General features: G+C 59.5%; 1 protein-coding gene across 6 annotated transcripts in view; it reads right to left on the reverse strand.

The window, feature by feature from the left end:
• Positions 1-2,844: 2,844 nt before the first annotated feature.
• FAM120B (family with sequence similarity 120 member B) overlaps positions 2,845-14,388 on the reverse strand; it is a 33,077-nt gene continuing 21,533 nt past the window's right edge. Inside the window, exons 7-12 of one of the 6 annotated variants that reach the window (XR_011471790.1) lie at positions 11,994-12,200; positions 10,741-10,849; positions 9,140-9,232; positions 6,414-6,462; positions 5,265-6,239; positions 2,845-3,621 (exon numbers count right to left, since the gene is read on the reverse strand). Coding sequence is in view for 4 of the 6 variants with exons in the window: in XM_070417298.1 (XP_070273399.1) it covers positions 5,756-6,239; positions 6,414-6,462; positions 9,140-9,232; positions 10,741-10,849; positions 11,994-12,200 (942 nt within the window). In the remaining 2 variants the exon portion in view is untranslated. Of the gene's footprint in view, positions 6,240-6,413; positions 6,463-9,139; positions 9,233-10,740; positions 10,850-11,993; positions 12,201-12,273; positions 14,375-14,388 lie in introns of those variants that run through there. The other 5 variants (XR_011471789.1, XM_070417299.1, XM_070417300.1 and 2 more) reach the window with 5 other exon arrangements.

Consider the following 14,388-nt stretch of genomic DNA (forward strand, 5'->3'; position numbering starts at 1 on the left):
CTCCTCAAACTGCGGGGCGGAGGCGGGGCAGAGCTCTCCAGGCTGCAGGCATGTCCTGGCCCGGTGGAGCCTTCCTAGGGCGGAGACTCAGCCCTCAGACATCAGCCTGGAATTCTGGAAGGTTCCCCTGGAGGCCCAGGGCCAGGCAGAAACAAGCCCCCACCCTGTGCTCTGATTTGACCCGGGAACCCCCCACGGTACCTGCTCAGGGGCTGCAGGGAGGGGAGCGGAGGAGGGGGGAGAAGGGGAGGTGGAGGAAAACTCATCCCCACACCTGCCCCAGCCCCACCCCTTCCCCAAACCCTCACCCCTCCAGCCCCCGCCCCCCTTCCCCAGCCCCTCCCCCACCCCACGGCCGCCCTCCCCCAGCCCATTCCAGAGCACAGATAAAAGTGAAACCTGAGTAGGGAATGTTTGTGGTGCCACCGCCAATCAAGGGCTCTGTCGCCACGGTAACAGGGACACTTCATCAGCTCAACAGCAGATGGTCAGTGAGCAACAGGCAGCATATGCTCCGTGAGCCCTGACACGGGCACAGATGGAGGGTGGGCAGCTCGCGGGGGACCTGCCGTTCCCCGCGCCTCCCAGTGCTGCCCCGGCTGGAGGTTAGCGGCTGCTCAGCGCCCGCGATGGCCCAGGGCGCAGGGCTCAGCTGGACGCGCGACAAAGCCAGCCCAGGCTCTGAGGGCGTTTCCCCAGACCCTACCGCCCGGGAGAAACCAAACCCCCCAGTGGGACGAGCCCCATCTCCTCAGGCGTCCGGGTGGGGGTGGGGCAGAGGCACAGACTCAGGTCCTCTGAGGCTGCCGCCTCCTCATTTGTAAATATTCTCTGAATCCCGTGAGGCCCCTTGAAATGGGCTTGAACATCCGCAGCCCCAGGCCGTCCTGGGACCCCGTCACCCCAGCATCACAGCAGCTGCCTGTGCCGAGCTTTTGCGAGGCCCCAGATCTGCCGCAGCCTCAGGCTGTTGCCAAAGCCACCAGGGCAGGGCTGGTCCGCCCCCAGGCCCAGTGGGCAGCCTCCCCGAGGCCGGGCCTCCAGGTCACTTTCCCCTGGATAATCCAGCAAACGGGTGGTGCCCTGCAGGGTGGCCCTGGGAGCCGCTCCGGGTGAGCTGGGTGGGCACCTGCCCACAGCCCGTCCTCCTGGCTGGGCCAACAGGGCTCGTCCCCGCCTCCTCCGTTCCCTGGGCCCCGTTCCTCCAGGGCTGTCCATGCTGCTGGGGCCTCAGACTCTGCCTCCAGGTCAAACACCACAGTAGTGACCAGTCGAGGCTCCATGTCCTTCCCATAACACCTGGGGTAGAAGCACAGGGCTCCAGTAAATGAGGTCACGGACGGCCCGCCTGCCTGAGGTGCCCGTGAGCAGAGTGAGCAGCGCTCACAGCGAGACCTGAAGCCTCTCATGAGCAATGCCGCCCACACGCCTGGGACTTGCTCCCACCAAACCGTCCCCACAAGTCACTGCGTCCAACTCAGCGGTGACCCGGCCCTGACTCCAGCGCAGGCCTCGGTGTTCCTGACACACCGGCACACGGCAGCTGCTCAATGAATGTGGACGAGCGAGCGGTGAGGGCTGAGGGTGTCTGAGAAAACCAAGCCTCAGGAGTTAGAAGACTGGGGAGACCTGTGTGGCCTCACTAATGAAGAACGAGACGAACGAGAAGTCGCCACCAAGAAAGGGTTTTGTGCCGAGCAGCTGATGGAGTGGCGTGGGCCCCGGCGGGACTGCTCTGCCGCGATGCTCCCGGCCCAGTGCGCGCACCTGTTCCCGCGGGGAGTCCTCGCCGTCCCCAGCTGCGAGGGATATGGATGAAGGACCTCCCTGTGCACTGGGCTTGCCCAGGAGGAGTGTGTGCCAAGTGGTGCTGGTCCATCATGTTGGACGAGGGTGCGGCCAGCCTGCAGGGCCGTTCCTGCCTGGCTCTGCTCAGAGCTTCACAAGGGTCCAAGCTCAGGAGACGGAGCCTGGAGAAGAGCTGGGTCAGCCTTCCCCACGGCAGTGGACACAGCCGGCTGGTCACGCTCAGGCCCCAGCGTTCAAATGCCACCAAACAAAACCACATGCAGCAGGTCCCAGGGGCAGCCGGCTTCCAGGAGGACTCAGCGGGGCGCAGACCGGCACTCCCCAAGAGCTGCCGCTTACCAAGGGCAGTGCAGGGTGCTCCTTCCACGGAGGCCCTGCTTGGTGGTCAGCTCGGCCCAGGACACAGCGGGGAGGGCCCCCGACCCAGGCATGCGGGACATGAAGGCCCCGCTCTTCCCACCAAGCTGTGGGTCAGAGCTGACATTTCACCACACATGGCACACACACACCCACACACACACCACACACATGGCATTCACACGCTCACACGGCACACACTCACATGGCACACTCACATGGCAGAGAGATATACACATGGCACATACACACGGCGCACACACTCGCACGGCATACATGGCACACACAGTATTCACACACTCACATGGCAGAGATATATACACATGGCACACACACACACACGGCACACACACACACACACACTCACATGGCAGAGATATATACACATGGCACACACCATCCTTGTTCTTTTCGGGTCTAGAACGTGAGCAAATGGCCCAAACGAAAAACAGAAGCAACGAAGCCGGTCAGTTTCTCACTGGTAACAGCTGACTGTTTATATTTGGCAACGCACCAGACCTTCCTCACAGCACAGCCGGGAGACGCTAGACCCAGTCGGGCTGCTTGTGCCGGACAACGCAGGGGACGCGTGGCCTCCTGGGCCTTGTCGCCACGAGCAAGGTCTGGGCAAACGGTGGCCACAACCAGGCATCTCCTTCCCCAGTGGAAACGCGACCCTTGTGACCAATGGCATTTCTTTTTATTTAAAAAAATATTTTTATTGATTTCAGAGGGAGAGAGAGAAACATCAACAACGGAGAGAGAATCATGGATCAGCTGCCTCCTACACGCCCCACAGTGGGGACTGAGCCTACAACCCGGGCATGTGCTCTTGACCGGAACCGAACCCAGGATTCTTCAGTCCACAGGCCGATGCTCTGTCCACTGAGCCAAACCAGCTAAGGCGACTAACAGCATTTCTGACAAATGTGAACAAGGAATCCAGCAGAGTGCTGTGTGTGCCCCAATAAACCCGGACGAGGGCCCTGGGCCAGGGCCTGGGCCGCCTCTGAGATGAGCCACCGTGGAGCCGCAGCTCTAACCTCAGTGCGACGAGCCCGAGGCCGCTGGCGGGACACTCCTATCCGTGGCCTGTGGCTGCAGGTTTCTCTCCAGGCCGGTCAGACCAGCAGCTGTAACGACTGCCCTGCAACCACCCCCGTGGCATCTCACACATACAACCACCCTCATCCAAGGCAGGCCGTGTGGGTGAGGCTGCGGGGATGCCACGCGCCAGCAGGCCGTCCACCCGAGTTCCCGAGTTCCCCTCTGACCGCTGGCGGGGGAAGGAGCCGGAACAGCTCTGTCCCCGGTGCCAAGTGCTGGCGATGTGAGAACCTCGGTGCCCGATGGTCCATAAGCAGGATGTGTCCGCTTCCTGTCGCACGTCCAAGTCTGAAGGGATCGTCTCCAGCTGAGAGGGCCTGGGGTCCAGCAGAGGGTCAGTTGGACCACCTGCAACACAGGGATTCATGGTGTGAGTGCCTGCACCTCAGCCAGTCTGGGGCAGTGAGGCCACACCTCCCCGCAGCCCCCGAGGGGCAAGTCCCCAAGGGAGGGGGGCGCCTGAGGAAGTGAGGGGACTGGCAGCTGCAGCTCCGACTGACATGGCCCAACCTAGGGTGTGTGTAGGGGTGCACATGTAGGGGTGTGTGGCTATGTGTGTGTGTGTGGGGGGGTATGTGTTGTGTGTGGTGGGGGTGTGCACACAGCAGCTGACCTGTGGATCTGAACCGGAGGCTGGAGAAGGTCTCCCAGGAGCACTCACTGCCTGACTGGCAGGAGCTGCAGTCTCCCGCCTTCAGATGCCCTTACCAAATGCCATGCTTCACGTGTCCAGCCGTGTTCACCTGGCCTGGCCTCACTCACCAGGTGCTCTCAGGGCTGTGGCACGTGGCCCAGTGCTCAGTGCCACCCCAGCCTTGGGTTCTCTCCCGCCCGTGTTTCCTGGGATAGTCTCTCCTCCTCACTCTGCGACAGCGTGTATCTGCGTGAGGCAGCGCGCGCCCCTCTGCTCAGTCCTTCCTGCCACTTCGTTTCTCTGGTTCACTCACTGCCCCGTCTCCGTCTCTGAGCGGGTTTTCCTGGCTGCTGAGACCTGTCTTTGAACCCAAGTGAATCTTTCATTCCAGCACCACAACCTCTTTTTGGTTCTATTTCTGTGAAAAAGGCCACTGGAATTTTGATTGCTTTGGGTAGCCTGGGCACTTTAACAATATTAATTCTTCCTACTATGAGTATGAGATATCTTCCCATTTATAGGTGTCGTCTTCCGTTTCTTTAATCAATGTTTTATAGTTTTCAGCATACAGATCTTTCACCTCCTTAGTAACATTTACTTCTAAGTATTTTATTCTTTTGGATGCTATTGTAAATAGGATTGTTTTTCTTAGTTTCTTTTTTAAGAGTCTTTTGTTAGTATATAGAAACGCAATTGGTATTTGTATGTTGGTTTTGTATCCTGCAACTTTACTGAATTCATTTGTTGTTCTGACAGTTTTGGGGGGCGTCCTTAGGATTTTTTCTATGTGAGGTCACGTCATCTGCAAACAGAGATATTTCCCCTCCTTGCACTGTGAATGCCTTTTATTTATTTTACTGCCCAATTGCTCTGGTTAGAATTTCCAGAACGATGGCGACTGGGACTGGTGAGAGCTGGCACCCGTCTTACTCCTTGGAGGGAGTTTCCCACCTTTCCATGTTGAACATGACGCTAGCTGTGGCCTCTGCACATCACTTGCTTTATTTATTTATTTTTCAGTCCTCACCTCCACTGGGGAGCGACCAAACACTGGAAATGAGTGCAGAGACCCGCCCCCCACCTTCCCTCGGCCGACAGCTACGCTTGCTGACGGCACAGACAGCTCCCTGACCCGCGAGAACTGAGCTGTTAGGAAGGAAGAGGATCACCCTGGGGCCGACCAATGTCTAGGGGACGAGAGCTTACTTCAAAGTTGTGCAAAGGAGCAGCAAAAAGACAACACTTTGAGGCAGCAGAAACAAAAGGAATAAAATGTTAGGATTTAGACAGAAAACACCCCTAAGAAAAATGAAAAGGGGGCATTTCCAAACCTGGGAAGTCAGGTTGTAGGTCCTACCAGATGTGCCTGAAGAGCAGCCAGATCTGCTAACGTCTGTACAGAGGAGCCGCAGGAAGCGAGGCTACTTCACACTTCAGAAACACAAATGCATGACACCCCTGGAGACGGCGCCCACGTCCGGGAAATGCCAGGTGGGGGCTCAGGACAAGACAGGCCGGGGCTCCACGCCCTGAGCCGCCCACAGGGCTCTTGCTTGGAGGAGGGCAGCCGGGGCGGGGGGTGGGGGGGCCGTGCAAGAGCCCTTCTGGGAGCTGGGGGTCAGTCAGGCAGTCACCCCTCCCCCAGGTTTAGGCCACGGCTGCTGTGAAGGGCCTGGCTTTCAACTTCTAGTCGTTACCAAGGCTCCAGAAGTCACCGGGCTCAGCATGCCACCTCTGGGGTTTCCTGGAAAGCCTGTCAGCGAGGACTGCTTGGGACTCGGTTCCTTTTAAATGTCTTTAATGCTAAGAGCTCTCCGGTGCCCAACGACGAAGAGCAGCAGACACCCCTCACTGGTGGACCCCGATCAGGCTCCTGACACTCACTGCGGGCGCCCTCCTCTCTAAGAGGGAACCCCCGCTGGAGGCCTGCAGCCTGGGCCGACCAGCCCGTCGGCACACGCCCGAGAGCACACACTCCCAGTAGAGTAAAGGGAGGGCGCCCAGCAGACACGGCCGAGCCCACCCAGAGTGAACCCTCCCGCCAGGAAGGGAGGAAGCGAGGACCCAAGCAGACAGTCGGGAGCGTGACCTGTGAGGACTGTGGTCAGAATCTGAGAGAGGACACGGGAGGAGCGACACCTCTGAGCACCAGCCCCCAGGCCCCCGAGCCTGCGGAGGAGCTAGGCAGGATCCCCCCCCCCCCCCCCGCGGGAAGGGAGGGCTGGACCCCGAGCCCTTCTCCTCCAGGCGGAGCAGCCATGGCTCCGATGACAAGGAAGGTGCTGCTGGGGTTTCAAGTCCAGACTCGCCATCCGTTCTCACCAACCTTTTTCTAGAGAAAAGAGACTTTTCTAGAAACCAAGTTAGCTTAGGGAGGGGCCTGTCCGCAGACCTAACACCTGGCTCCCTTTCATGTCTGGCCCCGGGCGTGGTCTATGCTGTAGCTGTGTGTCTCACGTCGGTGTCTGGTGGACGGCGCACTCCGAGGATGGAAGGGGTGACTTACCCAGAGGAGGAGCCCCTTCTCCACGGGTCCGGCTCCTGCTGTCTGCTTCCTGCACAGACAGGAAACCGTAGTGAGAATGGAATCTGTCTAAGGTGCACACGGGAGAAACCACCATCTCTAAGCAGGCGCCAGGCAATGCGTGGGCGTCTGGGGCTCGGCTCGCCTCCCCTGGGCCCGCCTCCCACTGCACTTTCGCCCACACTGACTCCATGATGGTGATAGAGGCAGCCTCGCGTGGAAAGTGAGCGTCAGCGCCACTCCCAACGCCAGGCACCCCCTGCCCGCGCCCCCCTCGCCACATTGGAGCTTCCCAGGGAGATGTTCCTGCCAAGTCCAGGGAAGACAGCACGGAGCTCTTCCTACTGCAGGGCCCAGGTGCCCGTCCGGTGTGGCTGCCCACCTCTGCCTCCCCCCCGACACGGCAGCCACAGGTGATCGGCCCCACACTCAACAGTTCATGCTTTTCCCACACAATCTGCCAGGCTCCTGAGGTGATGGCGCCCCGGGGGCCGGGGGTCTTTGTTGCTCAGGCCTCTCCAGAGTGTGAGGCTCTGGGCTGGGGCCTGGCCCCGCCCTTGTGATCCCAGGGGATCAGAGGCAGTTTTACAGCAGCCGCCTCCCTCAGAAGCACCCGGAGAAGGACAACCTGAAGAAATCACAGGCCAGTTGGTAGCTGCTGGCTGTGGAATTTCACACCTCACCCCTCACACCAGCAAGAAGGTTCAAAGGTCCTGGAGCTTTGATGCCCGCACCTCCCTGTCCCCTCCCTGCCCCCGCCCTGCCCTCTCTGCCCTGCAGAGCTTCCCAGGCAGGAGGAGCCCTGGGACTTCCCATGTGGCCAAAGGGAGACAAAACCCAGCAAAAACGTGCTGGCCGAGTAAAGATGTAATTCAATCTTGGCGATTAAAACGGAACAACTGGATGACCCGACCTGAAAAACAATGTCCCGGTCACAGTACGAGGCTGTGTGTGCACAGAGCACGTTTCACATAGAAACACCCAATGTTAGAAAACATGGGCACTGCCACATGCACTGAGCAATGCAGCCCCTGTACGTGCCACCTGGGTGTCCGCTTGCACATTGCCTGCAGCAACGGTCTCCCGGGCCAGCACCCAGCCTCACACTCGGCCAGGGAAGGACACGCGACCGAGCTGGCCCAGCTCTGCTGGAGTTGGACTCCTCTTGCCCTGCGGCAGGTACCCAGGTCCTATGACACGCACACGGCACCCGCAGGAGGTTGGCACTGAACACAGTGGGAGCTAAGGGCAGGGGCTGGAGGAGTGTGGCAGGACAGACAGCTTTCCCCAGGTGAGGGTGCCGTGGACAGGCGGGGTGCTCATGCATGGCCTCTGTGGGCGGGCAGTGATGGCCAGGGTGACCAGGCCAGCACCACGGTCAGGTTGTTTGCTTTACTGATTTTTAAAAACATAGCTTCATCCTGGCTATTTCGGTACAACTAACACTGTTTGCTTTTTAATAGAAAAAACTCTACTGAGCCCTCGCTGGTGTGGCTCAGTGGACAGAGCGTCAGCCTGCAGACTGAAGGGACTCAGGTTCGATTCCTGGTCAAGGGCACATGCCTTGGTTGCAGGCTCAATCCCCAGTAGGAGGCGTGCAGAAGGCAGCCGATCTACGATTCTCTCTCATCATTGATGTTTCTCTCTCTCCCCCTTCTCTGAAATCAATAAAAATATATTTAAATTAAAAAAAAAAACCTCTACTGAAACAGTTCAGCTTCTAACTATGAAGGGAAAAGCCAGGAAACTAACAGTGAAAACACCTCGGGAAAGACCTGGAGGACATGGTCACTGCGCTAGCGGCACCCACGGTCCTCTGGGCGCAGGATGCCGCCCGCGCAGACAGGCTGAGTCTGTGTCTCCGTGGGAAACCCTGACTGCCTGGGGAGGGGGTGGAATGCCTCCTATTCTGAGAGGCTGCAAACACAGGGGCCTAGAGGCACCTCCACCTGGCCTGGGCCACATGCAAACTGTTCACACTCAAGTTTTATTTTTCGATCACAGCTGACGTTCAATGGGCTGTTTTCATTGCTAAGTGTTTCTTTTCCATCATGAAAGAGCAGAACCAGAGAACCACAGTGTGCCCCAGGCTGGGCGAACTCCAGGGGGCACGGATGCTGCACGAGTCCGTGTAGGAACCCCGTGCCCAGAGGTGGTGTCCACGCGAACAGGGCCCGCCCACTCCGGGCCCATCCTCGCCTGCAGCCCTCTCCACCCAGACTGGCATCATCTCGTCCTCCCTGACTTCCTAAGACCCAGAGGGGAGGGAAATGACAGCCCCAGCCGGGGTCACTGTGCTTGCCACAACTGCCACGTGTGGGGGACACGGAGCGGAAGATGGAGAAGAGGTGCGTTCTGAAGGACGGATGTGGCCCCTGACTCCAGCCTGGCCCAGGTCGGCCTGGGTCTCCCGTCAGGCGCTCGGGCTCTGCTGTCCTGGGCAAGCAGATGCACTGAGCCTCAGCCAGAGGCCCAGGGCCTGGGCTGCCCGACACCTTCCCTGCAAGGTGACGAGGTCTGCAGGGTCTGGGGCCCTGACCAGGTGAATGACGGGTGGAAAACTGACCAGGAACAGACAGACCAGCTTGTGCAGTGAGCAGGGCTCTCGTGCGCCTACTACCCGCTCCCTGGCAAGCACACCCGTCTCTGACGCAGGCACTGACACTGTGGGCGGCGCTGACCGAGCCGTGTGGGCAGCGCCCTCTTACCTGGGCCCTGCTCTCTCCAGTGCTGTCCTTGGTCTGACCGGCTGTTTCCGAAGCTCGTCCTATGGGCGCCAGATCCCGGTCTTCCCCGCCTCCCTGTGGGGACACCAGGACGTGAGCAGGCACCAATGCCTGATCCATGACAGGCCACATGCAGTGTCCAACTTCTGTGTCTTTACAATCGAAGGGAGAGCCCGTGAAAACGCAGACGGGGGGCCCTGTGCCAGTGCTGGGGGGACGGAGGCCTGTGGTTGGACATGCGCCCCGGGGCCTGTGCTGGTGACGGGAGCAGACGGAGGGCACGCGCCTGTGAGGACCCGCGTCTGTGAGGACCAGTACAGGGCCTCGGTCGCCAGACCCAATGCTCCAGACACACATCCTCACCTACCCCCACTCCTCCCCCAGCTCCTCGCCATCTGTCCCGACCAGACTTTAACACGGGAGGTCTGACGAGGCCCGACGTACGTGTGTTAGAAACGTGTGGGGTTTCACGAGGACCCACAGAAGGAAGGTGCCTGCTAGCATGACCAGGCTTTGCACACGCAGAGGCTCCCCTAGCAGCCAACTCACTGGGCAGAGCCCTGCAGTCCCGGGACGCCCGAGGGCAGCCTGCCTGTGCTGGCAGGAGAAGCTCACCGGGAAGAGGAGGGTGAGGTCAGAGCCTGCCCCTGCCCTCAGTCCCTTTACTCCCCAGGCTCTGCCCTGCATCAGATCCCACACGGCACCTGGTAGGAGCTGGACGTGCCCCCAGGTGCTGTCCTGACCTCGTAACATAACGGCTCTAGGAAGGATGTGTGCGAGGTTGTGCCAAGCAGAACAAGGACAGCCCCCTGGGGAGGAGGCTGGGGTGGGCTCTTATCCACCGAGAAAGAAGGGGCTGCTCTAGCCACAAGCGTGGATGCTGATGAAACGAGGCCACGAAATCACTGAGATACGCTGATGAACAAGAGGCCCATCCACTGGTAGACACTGAGCAGCCAGAGGATGCTCTGGCTCCTCCACCTATCGGTCAGTGAGGGCGCGCGCGCTAGAGCTCTCCACCGCTGCTGGCGGAGGTTAGTAACGTTGACCCAAAATCCAATCACATGTTCATCTATAATTCTGTAAAAACTATCGTACTCTACGGAAACGACCAGATACAAGTAGGATGTATGAGAAATGAAAGCAACCTCAGAGCTGAGGTGGGGGAGCTAAGTGGGTGGGAGCCAGCTGTGCTGCTGGTGATATGCGCCCACCCTGCTGGCCGGTGCTGAGGGGACACCAGCCGCAGAGAACAGCACAGAGATGGGAGCACAGGTACCGCAAGACGTGTGACGGTCCACAGCCACCGACAGCTACGTGATTGAAGTAGCTGTTTCCTGTTTAACTGTCTTCTCTGCATCTGCTTTTGCTGTGTGCACGCTCAGTGTGGGGAAACATAAACTCGTGTCAAGCACACGCCACCCAGCAGGGCCTGTGCCCCAGACCCCAGAAGGGCTCCCACCCAAAGCAGCTCTGAATCACGAAGTCACCAAGGAACCCTACGACATGCCCTTTCCTAACAGAACCGAAGTCGAAGCCATGCCATCAGCCCGGCCTTCCTCCTGAGACCTGCGGCGACTCACCTGAGTGGAGTGGCTGCCAGAGCTGCCGGCTGGCGATGCGCCGGTCCTCCCGTAGGCAGGCCTTGCACACCACGGACTTCAGCTGGTGGAACTGGGTGAGCCGCGCCCTCTGCAAACAGACCAGCGTCAGACACATGGGCTGGGGACACTGCGGGATGTCCTTCGGCCCCTGACCTGGCCGCTCTCCCAAGTCCCAGCAGTAACCAGCAGTGATGTCTTCTCTTCTGCAGGTCGGACACTCTAACGCCTTCACGTCCTGTTGTGATACCTGGGTCACCCACCAGAAGCTGACCTAAAAGTCTGTCGGCCGAAGTGGTACGACTGCACGTGTGCGAGCAGCCGATAGAGGAATGAACCCCCGTCTCCTAGCCCACTTCACGAACATCCCGTCCTGCCGCCTGTTCTAAGCCAGAGGCTGTGCACTCAGCCACTCTGCACGGGGTCGAGATGCTAGAGAGAGCAGACAGAGCCATGGTGCAGACTCACAGCTCCGCCCCTCGTCCCTGCTGTGGTAACCAGCCCCGTGGGAGCAACCTCTTCCCTCGTGATCCTGCTCCTGTCCTCCACACTTGACGTTCTGGCGGCTTCTAAATTCTGAACTTAAATTCCCGAGACGCCCTGCTATGCGTGAGACACGACCGCGGGAGCTCCGAGTCGCCTCACTGCCAGGCCCATGCGAGCCTGGCCGAACCTCGTAGGAGACTTTGCACTCATGAGGCTGGACTGCAGCCTGCGCCCCAACCTCCCCTCCAGCCTCAGAATCTTTCCAGGTAGTAAGGGGCCACGACTCCTGCCTGGCATCCACAGAGGCACCTCTGCAGGAAACATCTGTTCTCACACGAAAGGGGGGCGGAGGTAAGCGCCTGAGAGTTAAACACGCGAGGCCCAGCTCTGCCACCTCAGGATGGGAGGGGCAGCACCAGCACCTCAAGGACGCTTTTAATTCTGCTTCCGAGGAAGGCTTGCTTTCGCCACTGTACACGAGGGGGGACCCAGCAGGAGCTGCGGGCGCACGTTGCCCCTCCCAACAGACGTCTGGGGTCCTAGGCCAGGAGACATGTGTGACAGAAGCTGGACGCTCTAGCTCCTGAGCGCCAGGCAGTGTGTCTGCGGCTCAGGGCCGGCGCTGGGGTCTCTGTGCCCGCCCTCCACATGAGGGGCGTGAGGACACAGCAATGGCACCCCTGTGCCAGGCCACGGACTTGGGAGTTTCACGAGCCACTGGCCCAGCCTGTGGGACAACCGGAACTCACGTTCTGCTCCACGAGGGCCTCCACCGTGTATCCCTTCTCGGTCTGCAGGTACTTCTCGTGAAACAGCTTCCCGTCAAAGACGTTCCAAGGCATGAGGTCGCTTGTGCTCCAGGGGAAGCCGCACGCGCTGTTGACCAGCAGTAGCATGGTCAGGCCGCGGACCAGGAGGGAGCCCAGTTGCACGGCTCTGGGGTCCACGTGATCGAGCTGTGGAGACCAGACCACAGAGGAGGTGACACGCAGCCCACCTGGGGACAGACCCGAGCCTGCGCTCACAACACAACCGCACCACCCGGGACCGAGGCTCGGAGGCAGGGCCTGTGGAAGAGCCGACACACCCACATCACACGCCCGCCCGCCCAGACGCCCTGTGAGCGGCCCCTTCCCCCGCAAAGCTGAGCCCTCGGGCAAGCTCTGGGGTGCACTCTGCGCCAAGAGCCTCATGTAGGTACCGACGGGCTCCCTGTGATGGAAACGTGACCCTCGGTTGTTCTAACCGTGAGTGTGATTACTGAAAATATCATTTTAAATAAATACTTATCACTGAGGATACAATGGCTTACAGGGTTGATGGGCTTTTACAATGAAGACTACCTTTCCAACACAAAGTACGTTGTTGCTGGCGAGTCTCCCTGATGGGAAACGTCCTGACTGCCCTGAGACAGAGCTAACCTGCCACCGGGGGGACCTGCTGGGCGACAGCCTTCGCCTCCCTCTGGCCTGTGTGGCACACGGGCCACCGCCACCCAGCAGGCGTCCACGGTTCTGGCCGTGTGCACGTCTGCTCAGCCGCCGAGGAACTCAAGTTCAGCAGCTGCCACCTGGATGTCACTGCCTGTCTGATTCAGTCACAAAACCAGGATAAGGCAGGAAATGTGACACTTTATCCCCTTCATAAGTAAGGTTTCACTTCACTGACCGACATAAAAAACACTTGATCTTGGGAAATTCACCATAAGCTGGTATTACCGGGCGATCTAACGTTGAGTAAAGGCGTCTGCTGTCCAGGACTGCTTTCCAAATTGTCCTAAAACCATGGCCTGCTGATGTCCTCTAGAGCCAGTCCAAGGTCAAGCTCCCTCCCTGCTGAAGAGGTAACCCAGGGGCGGGGCGGGGCGGGGCCACCTGTGCCCAGGTCCTCTGGCCTGAGCAGCTCTCCACAGGCAGGCTCCCATCAAGGGGGAGATGACACTGGTTTTTAAACTGGAAAGTTTGTTCTTGAGAAACAACGAACCTAAGTGACAGACAGTGTTTGCTCTTAGAGATCTTCAGTGAACATAAAGCCTCGGTGAGTCAACAGCAAGCGACCTGACCAGGCGGCACCCGTCAGCTCTGGCACAGGAAGCAGCGCTGGGCAGCCTTCAGAGCCGCCACCCTCCTCCCCGCGGCAGAGCCACAGCCCCCGCCACACGGTGTTCCCGCTGCAGGCTTCTCGCTGCCCCAGGAGTCCCAAGTGGGAAAGGGATGCACGACCTGGTCTCGGGCAGGTGTCAGGGCTGCAGGGAACGTGGGCCCAGCTCTGCCACCTCGGGACGGGAGGGGCAGCACCAGCACCTCCGATTCCTAGCATGGCTTTCCTTGGCCACTGTACGAGGGGGGCCTAGCAGGGGTGGTGGGCACACTGGGCGTGGCCCTCGGCTGTCCTCTGGCTCTACACCGGCCACACCACCAGCAGCAGTGATGTGCTCACCCCAGAACCACCCGCATGTCCAGGGTGCTCTCCTGAGCTTCCCTATGTCTGCAGGCGAGGGTCCTGTGTGGTTAAAACCGGTGTGGTTATATATTTTCAATTTCCAGAATATCTTTTCCCTAGAAAAGTATTTCTCAGCCACATTTGCCTTGTTTTGTTTTTCTAATTACGATGTCAGGTTTTGGAAAATAAGCTCAGCGTTCCTCCTTGACAAGCCGCTCAGGAAGAGAACCACACCGAACAGCTGACGAGGACTGAAACCAGTGGAGAAGCGGGGCTGGTGGGAGCTGGCTGAGCAGGCCCGGGCTCCAGCTGCTTATCAGACAGAAATCTCCTCATCGAAGCCACGTGGGGACTTTCACAGGCCACAGCGTTAAAGTCGGAGGCTCTGAGGTCACCTTTCTGGTCCGATGTTGCAGGTTCCACATGGAAGCTGCTGTGGCAGGGCCTCCGGGTGGCAGTGGCACAGCCGTCTAAGACGGCCCTCAGGGAAACTCCCCGAGCCTTGCTGGGCAGGCGCTGAGGACAGCGGGTGCAGGTCTGGCCTGGGGCTACTCCTCAGCCTCCTGGGTCTGGCGGAGTTGTCTGCAGAGAGCTTGTCAGGAGCGTGTGTGAGGGCAGAGGCTGCCCACCTGCTTAGCTGCGTCTGTCTGTCCTCTTGATTCTTTCATTCTGAAAGGAGAACTTCCATCTGGAAGGAGGCTG

Source organism: Myotis yumanensis, unplaced genomic scaffold (genome assembly GCF_028538775.1).
Source record: "Myotis yumanensis isolate MYYU_CA2020_CCGP unplaced genomic scaffold, mMyoYum1.0.hap1 SCAF_6, whole genome shotgun sequence".
NCBI classification, from domain to species: domain Eukaryota; kingdom Metazoa; phylum Chordata; class Mammalia; order Chiroptera; family Vespertilionidae; genus Myotis; species Myotis yumanensis.